Genomic DNA, 12603 nt, shown 5'->3' with positions numbered 1-12603 from the left:
TGGTCATGGGATGCCAAAACCTCTTCAACATCATCTTTGTCAACTTCCACAAGCCAAACTCACTTTGTCCTTGCTTCGTTCACCACGAACGAAACGCTTAATTATGTTTAGTTTTACACTAAGTGTAACACCCTTACGAGCTCTTTCAGGCTTTTCCGACACCTTAGAACTTATCTTGCTAACGGCTGCTCAATGCAACGTGTTTAAGCAATGCCGTTCTGAACCCGGGGCAGAGCGGCTGCTCAGGGCGAGGGCTGATTTTTTGCGCGCTGATTTTTTTATCACGCGCTGCCTTTCTTCGTAACAGTGAAAATACCTTCTGAAAGTGAAAACAGGGTACTAATGTAGGTCTTTTGTAACAGTGAGGTTTCGTAAAGCGAACGTTCGAAAAGCGGGGACATCTGTATATGGGATATTTTTAAAGCATACATCCAGGGTCAAATTATTTCTTATACTGCAAACATCATTAAAAAAGCTAACAAAGAGAGAAATGAACTAGCCACTCAGTTAAAACAACTGGACCATGAATATGCTTTAGTATCTGATCCTGCAACATATAAGAGATGCATTGAAACTAAAACTAAATATGATTTTCTTTTAACGTATCCATTTGAAAGCCAACTTTTAAAAGATAGAAGTCAATTTTATATTCAAGGAAATAAAACTAGTAAACTACTGGCTAATCTGTTAAAGCCATTTACAGCCAAGCGGCAAATTAAAGACATATGTAAAATTAATAGGGACATGACAACTGACCACCTTGAAATTAATGACACTTTTAGGGAACTTTATTCTAAATTGTATAGTTCTGACTCTGTTAATGATGATAATATTGCAATGAATAATTTTTTAGAACAATTAAATATTCCTAATCTTTTGATAGACGATCGTAGACAATTGGATCAACCCATTTCCCAAGAGGAAATTGCTCAGGCTATTCGAGAATTGCATTCTGGGAAATCCCTAGGACCAGATGGATTCTCTGGAGAGTCTTATAAGGCTTTTTCCTCCTTGCTTATACCACACTTATGTTCTACCCTTACAGATTCCTTTAAGGTAGGAAGACTACTGTAGTCTTTTTATGAAGCTTCCATTTCGCTCATTCTCAAAAAGAGTAAGAATCCTACTGAATGTTCTTCATATAGACCTATCTCTTTACTCAATTTTGATACTAAAATTTTATCTAAAGTGTTGGCTCGCAGACTTGAAAATATTATATCTTCTATAGTTTCAGATGATCAGACAGGATTTATTAAAAATTGATGTTCCCATATTAATATATGGCATTTGTTAAATGTTATGTACTCTCCATCTAAGGAAATATTGGAACGTGTGATATCTTTGGATATGGAGAAGGCTTTTGACAGAGTTGAATAGAACTTTCTATTTACATCCTTAGAAAAATGTAATTTTGGACCTAATTTTATTCATTGGATTAAATTACTTTATTTGTGTCCCTCCACTCCAATAATTTTCAGAATTCTAAACTCTTAAAACTCCAACGTGGAGACAAGGTTGCCCTTTGAGCCGTCTGCTTTTTGATTTGGTATTAAAACTCTTAGCAATTGCTTTTCGGGAGTCTAAAGAGATTACTGGTATTTTAAGGAGAGGTACTATTCATAAAGTGTCGTTTTATGCTGATGACTTACTGCTTTTTATAACTAATGTTACAACCTCCTTACTATTTGTGTTCCATTTACTGACTAATTTTTGTCAGTTCTCGGGATATAAATTAAACTTACAGAAGAGTGAATTGCTTCCTTTAAATAATTTAATACCAACTGATATTAACCTTCCTTTTAAAGTTTTAAGAAAACAGCTTACGTATTTAGGAGTAACAATTACTAAGAATTATAAAGATTTATTTAAGGAAAATGTTTTAAGTTTATTGAATTATGTTAAAAAACACTTCCTAATTGGTTGCCTCTCTCTTTATCACTGATTGGCCGAATCAATTCTATTAAAATGAATATCTTACCTATATTTATATACCTTTTTCAAGCTGTGCCTGTTTTTATTCCTAAATCTTTTTTTAACTCTTTGGATTCAATTCTTTCTTCCTATATATGGAAGAATAAAAAACCTTGTATAAATAAAGCTCACCTTCAAAAAACCAAATAGAATGGAGGATTGCCTTACCCAATTTTAGGTTATATTATTGGGCAGTTAATATACGTAATATTATGCTCTGGATATATTACATTAACCATGAGAATTGCCCTACATGGTTTCTCTGGAAGTCAACTCTGTTATAAAATTTTCCATTATTTCTTTACTTGGATCCTCGCTTCCTTTATCTTTAAATAAAGTAAATTAACAATGTGGTGGCTAAACATACATTGAGGATTTGGTTACAGTTTAGAAAACATTTTGGTTTATTGAGATTCTCCCTCTCAAGTCCCATATTTTCTAATTGTTTTTTAAACCATCTTTAATTGACTTATCTTTTAAAGAATAGGATAGATTGGGTGTTAAACGATTTCAGGATTTGTTTGATAGAGGGAATCTCTCTTCTTTTGTGCAACTTTCAGTGAAATTTAACCTTTCCAACGCTCACTTTTTTCGATACTTACAGATTAGAGATTTTTTAAGATCTCAATTACTTACATTTCCTACAAGTCCAGATAAGAATATAATAGATACAATTTTTAAGCTGAAACCCTTTGACAACGGTTCAATATCTTACATTTATGGTCTACTGTTGGGACTGAAAAAGGCCTCTTTAGATAAAATCAAAGGAGATTGGGAAAAGGATTTACAGATTTTCATATCTGATGAGAGCTGGAAGATTATTTTAAAATTGATTAATTCTTCATCGTTATGTGCTTATCATTCTTTATTACAATTCAAAGTGGTACATAGAGTTCATATGTCTAAAGATAAGCTTTCCCGTTTCTACGCAGGTATTTCCCCTTACTGTGATAGATGTACTATTAGTGTGGAGTGGCCACACCAATTCATATGTTTTGGACATGACCGAGCCTTGAAAAATTCTGGAAAGATGTATTTCAAACTCTCTGCACTTTTCAATGTCAGCTTTAAGCCCAATCCTTTGACTGCCTTGTTTGGTATTGTTGAGGATAGTACTACAAAATTGAAGCCATCTAATTTGCGGGTATTGGCCTTTATGTCTCTTATGGCCAGGAGGGTGACCTTGCTCAAGTGGAAGGAGGCCGCCCCGCCCACTCACGTTCAATGGCTATCTGACATTATGTTGTGCCTTGATCTCGAGAAGATTCGATTTCTGATTCTAAACATGATTTTCTAATGTTATGGGCACCCTTTCTGAATTATTTTCACAATCTTTGAACTGTTATTAAAGTATGGGTCTGAGCCATTATTATTATAAGATCACACGGTAAGGTATTCTTCTTTTTGGTTCTTTTTTTTTAACCAACCAGCTCATTTTGGTAGTGGGGGGTTGATTTTTTTGAAATAAAATACAATTATTTTATTCTATTTCATTTCATAATTCAATCTTTTTTTATACATGATTGATATGGAATTTGGGATACTGTGATCATATTACTGTGATTTAAATGTAATGTAATTCGTATTATTTACTTGTATCCTTATGCATTTTGTATTTGTATTCATGTAATTTATATAATATCAATAAAAATATTGAAAGAGAATAAGCCTGGCATGGGGTACCTTATCAAATGCCTTGCTGAAATCCATATACACTACATCTACTGCTCTACCTTCATCAATGTGTTTAGTCACATCTTCAGAAAATTCAATCAGGCTCGTAAGGCACGACCTGCCTTTGACAAAGCCATGCTGACTATTCCTAATCATATTATGCCTCTCCAAATGTTCATAAATCCTGTTTCTCAGGATCTTCTCCATCAACTTACCAACCACTGAAGTAAGACTCACTGGTCTTAATTTCCTGGGCTATCTCTACTCCCTTTCTTGAATAAGGGAACAACATCCGCAATCCTTCAATCCTCCGGAACCTCTCCTGTCCCCATTGATGATGCAGAGATCATCGCCAGAGGCTCAGCAATCTCCTCCCTCGCTTCCCACAGTAGCCTGGGAAACATCTCATCTGGTCCCTATAACTTACCCAACTTGATGCTTTCCAAAAGCTCCAGCACATCTCTTTCTTAATATCTACATGCTCAAGCATTTCAGTCTACTGTAAGTCATCCCTACAATCGCCAAGATCCTTTTCTGTAAGGAATACTGAAGCGAAGTATTCATTAAGTACCTCTGCTATCTCCTTCGGTTCCATACACAGTTTTCCATTGTCACACTTGATTGGTCCTATTCCCTCATATCTTATCCTCTTGCTCTTCACATACTTGTAGAATGCCTGGAGGTTTTCCTTAATCCAGTCCGCCAAGTCCTTCTCATGGCCTCTTCTGGCTAATTTCATTCTTAAACTCCTTCCTGCTAGCCTTATAATCTTCTAGATCTCTATCATTACCTGGTTTTCTGAAACTTTTGTAAGCTTTTCTTTTTTCTTGACTAGACTTACAGCAGCCATGGTTCCTGGACCCTACCATCCTTTCCCTGTTTCATTGGAACATACCTATGCAGAACTCCACGCAAATATCCCCTGAATATTTGCCACATTTCTTCCGTACGTTTCCCTGAGAACATCTGTTCCCAATTTATGCTTCCAAGTTCCTGACTGATAGCCTCATATTTCCCCTGACTTCAATTAAACACTTTCCTAACTTGTCTGTTCCTATCCTTCTCCAATGCTATGGTAAAGGAGATAGAGATAGAGTTGTGATCACTATCTCCAAAACGCTCTCCCACTGAGAGACCTGACACCTGACCAGGTTCATTTCCCAATACCAGATCAAGTACAGCCTCTCCTCTTGTAGGCTTATCTGCATATTATGTCAAGAAACCTTCCTGAACACACCTAACAAACTCCACCCCATCTAAGCCCCTTGCTCTAGGGAGATGCCAATCAATATTTGGGAAATTAAAATCTACCCCCACGACAACCCTGTTATTATTACACCTTTCCAGAATCTCTCTCTCTATCTGCTCCTCGATGTCTCTGTTACTGTTGGGTGGTCTATAAAAACACCCAGTGGAGTTATTGACCAAGAAGTAGAGGACATGTTATTTCTGAATAGCACTGACTGTGGTCTGCCGGTGAAGAAGTCAAGGATCCAGATGCAGAGGGAAGTACAGATGCCCAAGTTTTGAAGCTTATTGATTAGTACTGGGAGTATGATAGTGTTGAATGCTGACATATGATCAATAAATAGCAGCCTGAAGTAGGTATTGCTTTTGTCCAGGTAGTCCAAAGCCAAGTGGAGAGCCAGTGAGATTGCATCTACTGTACTGTGGTGGTAGGGCACAATAGGTCTAAGAGACCTATAAGGGAAGTAGTGCTTATCCAGTATTGAACCCACCATTGAATTGGGTATTTCACCTGGATAGAATGACTACTGTACTGTATATGGGAATTATTATGACCCTCACTAAGTTTTCAGTGGACCATATACCAGTCCTTGAGGGCTTTAAGCATTTACCCACATTGTGTGGGATAGGGGTCACTTTTAAGGCTAGAGTAGAATGAGCAAGCATGCTTTTCCAAGGGCTATGTGAATCATTTCACAAAATTCCACTAGTTTTCATAATAAGTCAATTCCTGGGGCTAACCCAAATGTGTTGACTTTAATTTCTAAATTTGGCTTGATGAATTTGGTCTTCTTAACTAATTGCTTCTCCTGTGCCATAAATACACCAATAACTTTATTCTGTTGTAAGTGTACCTTTCGTCACAATTCACTCATGTACACACTTAAAACATTAAACTGCTGTACAGTAACTTGTCTGCATTTTACACTAGACTAAGGCTTTGGCACAAGCAGTGTTGCTGCTCTGAATTAGTGCAGGTCAGGCTGTGCTGTGAAGTCTGCAGAGACACAACAGGGTATTCACGCGAGGTTCAGGGTGACTTGTCCTCTTTAATCATTGTAAGTTGCAGGAGCCCGTGAAGCCCTCCCCTTGTATAGGACAATTCATTATTCACTTTAGCCTGTAGGACTCTGCTGTGGGCTGACAGTCCTTGACTGTTTCTCCCTGTCCATGAGTGAGGAGCGGTGACAGCTTTTGTGTTGACAGATTTCTTTTCTATTTTGTACGTTTTAATCTTTTCATTCTTTTCTTCCTTTCATTTTTGCAGAGGGTGATTGTCCCTGGTGGCAGTGAAGCCTTCAGATGGTTCTTCTGAGGATAATTGCAGAGCTCCTCCAGATCTCATGAAACGTGAATTGTCGCACGAGCAGCGAGCTTGTTCTGCATGTGTTCCTGACGCAAGCACAAGTTCAATGCCTATGGTTCTTTACTTGTTATTGTAGTGGACGTATTTTTGAGCATTTCTGGTTTTATGTTAAAACTGTGCTGGTATTACTAGGAGTGAATTGTACAAAAAATGCAGCTTGCATTATACAATGAAGAGAAATGGACAATCATTATACTATATTGAGTATTTGTGGCCAGTACTATTGTTTATAAAAATTGTTTTAAGAGACGGGGGATTAAGCAATAACCTATAGTGCAATTGTACAGGTAATGAGCATGTTTTGTAGGGTAGTGAAGGATATGACAGCTTTGCTAAGATCAGATTCATTTTTTCCCCTGGGTTTCACAAAAGGTTTGTACTTACTGTGCTCCAGTTCATGCTGTCAGACGCTTCTCCATGTTGACTGAAGAAGACAACAGGACCACTGTAGTGTTGGCGCACGGACTGCATAATGACTGAACAACAAAGGCATGAAAGAAGGCATGAGGAAAGGCGTGATTCACTGGTTGCAAAGAAATCCTCTTATATTTGGTGTCAAATAGATACCGTCAATGTGGAGACATATATATTTATCTGTGTATTTTTTTCTTTATCTATTAAAGATGCACTTTGATGAGAAACCTTTGAGGAATATCCATTTTGAGCATTGTGATATAATGGAGAATTGACGTTATGAAACACGGTATATCTGTGTCTTGAGGTTGTGTCACGAGAATGCATCAAACCATTCATCTGGCCCAGTGTGTAGATTTTGTCTCCATTTATATGACAGGATATTCCTTTGGATTCTTTAATGATGAAGGAGCTTGTGTGCTTGTTTAATCACATTCTGTGATAAATTATTTAGTGAGGGCAGTTTAACAGTTATTATAGAGACCTCTCAGCTCTGAAATCTCAGGCACTGATCTAGCCCCCAATCAACGGTGAAAACTCTCTGGCGTTCTCTCACTCTCTCTACCAACAGTATGCACCCTGCACCCTAAATATGTGATAAGTTTAAATGTTGTCAACTTGAGAAAAAAATGTTGATAATTGGACAGTAAGTTAGGAACCTCACCTAGAGCCAATTGTAGCGAAGAAAATCTTTCCACCTGTTTTGAGTAGGAGACATTCTTCAGATTTGGAAGCACGGTCCCTTTCGAGTTATATACACCTACTTGGGACAGAGTTCGACAATGGAAGCTTCATGTGCAATTAGCTCCCAAGGACCCTCAGTGCTGCCTTCAGGTGACACCACAACATCGATCACCGGAAAGTTAGCATTAAAGTCAAAAGAAGACAACTTAGATTTACACAACACATTTCTTCTATGGAATGTTGGCAGGCAAGGTGGGGTTGGAATGGATTTGTTGCTGATCATTCAGAGGTTCACAAGGCTAATTTGCCATGCTAGTTTTATTTGTAAAAATAATGATTTAAAATTGAAATAAATGACAAGATGTATTCATTTGGAGAGCTGCCTGGTGAAACTGAATGATCAAAACACAAAATAATCTGAATTAAAAATGAACACTGACCCAGGGTTGACCCTTGAAGGATTAACTTGTCTTTTCTCTAATCAGGGTCAATGACGAGATGGGTCTGTATTTCTTGCATTTTCTGTTTTTTTTATTTATCATCACTTTATGTCATGATGTCTGGAGTCCTTCCCAGTAACTGCTTGCAGATGCACGTTTGCAGCTGAAGTTGCATGCTATATTCATGATTTCCTGACATTTTTAAAAATAAACTGGTAGACAAAATCAATTGTTGCTAAATGTGAATGTAGCTGTTTGTTGTTGCCTGTACAGTCCGGGTCAAGATGTTTGTGCAACATTGTTTTATTGAACAAAGCCTATTTTTGTAACTGATTTTGTGAGTAGTTTTAACATGCACCCAAATAAAGTGTGGGACAGACCTGGTCACTCAGGTGCCATTTTAACTTTGTCTTTAATTGCTGGTGATAATGTCAGAAAATCTGCATTGATAGAGCACCTTCCCATCGTCTGGTATCGAAAGCATATACAATGTTGTTGGGAATCATGGTCTTTTTCCCATGGTAGGGAAAGGCAGCAGTCAATTTTACGCAATACCTGATTGATAATTGGATCATCTGACTCACAAAAGACTAGTATACCAGTTCAGCAAGTAATTGGAAAGTTAACTAACTTATTGCTAGAGGAATCGGATAAAAACATAGGAAGGTTATTCTTCAGTTCAAAGTTGCAAGAATTTTTTTATTATCAAAGTACTTGTATGCAGACATCCCACCTCTCCTGGAAGTTCCGTGAGTCTCCCGCATATTAATAGCAGCTCCCTGATGCCCGCAAATTATATACAATATCCCGGAAATGAGAAGGAGAGCGGGAGCGGGAGCGAGCATCCTGATTGGTCTCTCTTTGTGCTAAGTAGACCTATCAATTTTCTCTGTGGGCAGGCTTTACAGTTGACCTCTGTTTCTCCATCAGTTCAGTTTCGTGTCCTGCACCGCCATGGCAAAGTGTTTCAAGAAAAGAAAATATAAAATGCACTTCACCCCAGACTACATTAAAGTGTACCCGTCAAAAATAATGACAGTGTTGTTCGCTGCACTGTTTGCAACCGTGATTTTTCTATTGCCCAGATAACTGTAAAAGACATGTTGAGGTGAGTTTAACAGGCGTCATTCGTTCAATAGCATAGCCAACGTTATTTAAACTAGCTGGCTAGCTGCTAAGGAGCTACTCTATTGATGTCCTATGTGATGAGGCCAAACTCCTTGTAGACGTGCTTAAAGTTGTAATAGAATTTTTAAAAAATGACTTCATGATAATATATAAGTACATACTCTATTTTGATGTCACATTTTCTGCATATACCCAGTTTACGGATTACGGATTGGTTTACAGATTAGACAAAATCACTAAACAAAGTATTACATAAGACAATATAATAAGGATACACCTTCTGCTTTTATTTCTTTTAGGGATCACAACACATCACAGTACAAGGAAAGTCTGCAAAAGAAATAGAAAAGCTATTTGCATTGGCATTGAGATTGCCAACAAAATAGTCAACAAGGAATATATATGTGTGTGTGTGTGTAATGTTACGTACCCCGTAACTGGGTTGTCAAACCAGCAGAAATGGACCACTTAGTTGGAGTCTGGTTTAACAGAAACTAATAAAGTTTTATTAAAGAAATAAGTAACACAGTACTCTAATCGTAAGGATATAAATGCAACAGGTTAGCAATGGTAAAACACGCATGTACACAGAACTAGGGTAATAGGAATCAACCAAGCTCTATCGCAGTCTAGGGGTAAAATCAGTCTCAAGTGACGCAGAGTTCAGTGCTTTGTACAGTTTGCAGTAATCACTGTTGTGCCGTTGGGGAGAGAGGATGCAAGTTTTGATTCAAACACACCTTTGATGTTCTTCACAATTAGCTTTCGGGTGAACCCTTTTATGTCTTCTGTGGTCACCGACTGTGACCCCTCCGTTCCGGATACGACCGTTCTTCCACAGTGAACCCGGCACCCAGGCAAGGGCTGTCACACATACCAGGTTCCCGCCGATCGTCCCTTTTCACCCTGTCAGTCTATGGTCGGTTCCCTCAAACCAGACCTCCAACTCTCACCAACTTGTGGGGGCACACCGCTCTTCCAGGGTCTCAAAGAGGATACTAAAAGCTTTTTCAAGTATATAAAGAGTAAAAGACAGGTGAGAGTAGATATAGGACCAATAGAAAATGATACTGGAGAAATTGTAATGGGAGATGAGGAGATGGCAGAGGAACTGAACAAGTATTTTGCATCAGTCTTCACTGAGGAAGACAGCAGGATACTGGACACTCAAGGGTGGCAGGGAAGAGAAGTGTGCGCAGTCACAATTACGACAGAGAAAGTACTCAGGAAGCTGAATAGGCTAAAGGTCGATAAATCTGGACCAGATGGAATGCACCCTCGTGTTCTGAAGGAAGTAGCTGTGGAGATTGCGGAGGCATTAGCGATGATCTTTCAAAAGTTGATAGATTCTGGCATGGTTCCGGAAGACTGGAAGATTGCAAATGTCACTCGGCTATTTAAGAAGGGGGCAAGGAAGCAAAAAGGAAATGATAGACCTGTTAGCTTGACATCGGTGGTTGGGAAGTTGTTGGAGTCGATTGTCAAGGATGAGGTTACAGAGTACCTGGTGGCATATGACAAGATAGGCAGAACTCAGCATGGATTCCTTAAAGGAAAATCCTGCCTGACAAACCGATTACAATTTTTTGAGGAAATTACCAGTAGGCTAGACAAGGGAGATGCAGTGGATGTTGTATATTTGGATTTTCAGAAGGCCTTTGACAAGGTGCCACACATGAGGCTACTTAACAAGATAAGAGCCCATGGAATTACAGGAAAGTTACATACGTGGATAGAGCATTGGCTGATTGGCAGGAAACAGAGAGTGGGAATAAAGGGATCCTATTCTGGTTGGCTGCCGTTACCAGTGGTGTTCCACAGGGATCAGTGTTGGGGCCGCTTCTTTTTACATTGTACATCAATGATTTGGATTATGGAATAGATGGCTTTGTGGCTAAGTTTGCTGATGATACGAAGATAGGTGGAGGGGCCGGTAGTGCTGAGGAAATGGAGAGTCTGCAGAGAGACTTGGATAGATTGGAAGAATGGGCGGAGAAGTGGCAAATGAAGTACAATGTGGAAAGTGTATGGTTATGCACTTTGGCAGAAAAAATAAACGGGCAGACTATTATTTAAATGGGGAAAGAATTCAAAGTTCGGAGATGCAACGGGACTTGGGAGCCCTCGTACAGGATTCCCTTAAAGTTAACCTCCAGGTTGAGTCAGTAGTGAAGAAGGCGAATGCAATGTTGGCATTCATTTCTAGAGGAATAGAGTGTAGGAGCAGGGATGTGATGTTGAGGCTCTGTAAGGCGCTGGTGAGACCTCACTTGGAGTACTGTGGGCAGTTTTGGTCTCCTTATTTAAGAAAGGATGTGCTGACGTTGGAGAGGGTACAGAGAAGATTCACTAGAATGATTCCGGGAATGAGAGGGTTAACATATGAGGAACGTTTGTCCGCTCTTGGACTGTATTCCTTGGAGTTTAGAAGAATGAGGGGAGACCTCATAGAAACATTTCGAATGTTAAAAGGCATGGACAGAGTGGATGTGGCAAAGTTGTTTCCCATGATGGGGGAATCTAGTATGAGAGGGCATGACTTAAGGATTGAAGGGCGCCCTTTCAGAACAGAAATGCGAAGAAATTTTTTTAGTCAAAGGGTGGTGAACCTATGGAATTTGTTGCCACGGGCAGCAGTGGGTGTATTTATTTATTATCATTGGGTGTATTTAAGGCAGAGATTGATAGGTATCTGAGTAGCCAGGGCATCAAAGGTTATGGTGAGAAGGCGGGGCAGTGGGACTAAATAGGATAAAATGGATCAGCTCATGATAAAATGGCGGAGCAGACTCGATGGGCCAAATGGCCTACTTCTGCTCCTTTGTGTTATGGTCTTATGGTCTCATTATCTCGTGATCTCGTGTGTGTCGTGCCTTAGCGAACCTGTTCTTTTTATCCCCCTGCTGGGGTATAGCCTGTCCATTAAACTTCAAACAGTTCAGGTTCAAAGCAACCGATCTATCAATATTTTGAAATGTGTTTCTTTCTCGTTAATCTCTCTCTTCTCTCTTATTAGCATTTTGAATGTTTCTCCATTGTCTCACTTATCTCTCTTATCAGCATCAATCTTCTGATAACTTGGTTTGTCGTCACAGTAAATGGTTTCAATATGTGTCAAATAAATTGTGTTCTTTCATAATCAAATGTCCCATATACATGCGTCCTTGGAGGTCAACTGGGGGTGGGATATGGGGTTGCGGGGGGTGGGGGTGCTACCTGTCTGAAATGGTGGTGCTATCTCCCTGAAATGAGTTTTTGCTGGGTGGGATGTCTGTTATGTGTCACCATATACAACCCTGAAATTCATTTTCCTGCAGGCATACTCAGCAAGTGTATAGAATGGTAACTATAACAGGATCAACGAAAGATCATCCAGTGTAGAAGACAACAAACTGTGCAAATGCAAATGTAAATAAATAGCAATATATAATGAGAACTTGAGATAAAGAGTCTTTAGTGAGATCGTTGGTTGAAGGAATTTTCAATGATGGGGTATTTATCCTCTTTTATTAAAAAGCCTGAAGCCTGATGGTTGAGGGGTAGTAACTGTTCTTGAACCTGGTGGTGCGAGTCCTGAGGCTCCTGTACCTTCTATCTGATGACAGCAGCGAGAAGAAACCACAACCTGGGTGGTGAGGATCTCTGATTATGGATGCTGTTTTCTTATGGCAGCATTTT

The 12603-nt window shown here is 39.1% G+C and overlaps 1 protein-coding gene across 1 annotated transcript in view; it reads left to right on the top strand.

Annotated features, from left to right (window-relative positions):
• cxxc4 (CXXC finger 4) overlaps window positions 1–8175 on the top strand; it is a 132848-nt gene extending 124673 nt beyond the window's left edge. The window contains exon 2 of the mRNA XM_063069234.1: window positions 6161–8175. Within this exon, the coding sequence (XP_062925304.1) occupies window positions 6161–6208 (48 nt within the window). The 3' untranslated portion in view covers window positions 6209–8175. The remainder of the gene's footprint in view (window positions 1–6160) is intronic.
• The last annotated feature ends 4428 nt before the right edge of the window (window positions 8176–12603 follow it).

Source organism: Mobula hypostoma, chromosome 16, assembly GCF_963921235.1.
Source record: "Mobula hypostoma chromosome 16, sMobHyp1.1, whole genome shotgun sequence".
Classification (NCBI taxonomy): domain Eukaryota; kingdom Metazoa; phylum Chordata; class Chondrichthyes; order Myliobatiformes; family Myliobatidae; genus Mobula; species Mobula hypostoma.
The sequence above is the reverse complement of the archived record's forward strand: the minus strand, read 5'-3'. Positions and strand labels throughout refer to the sequence as shown.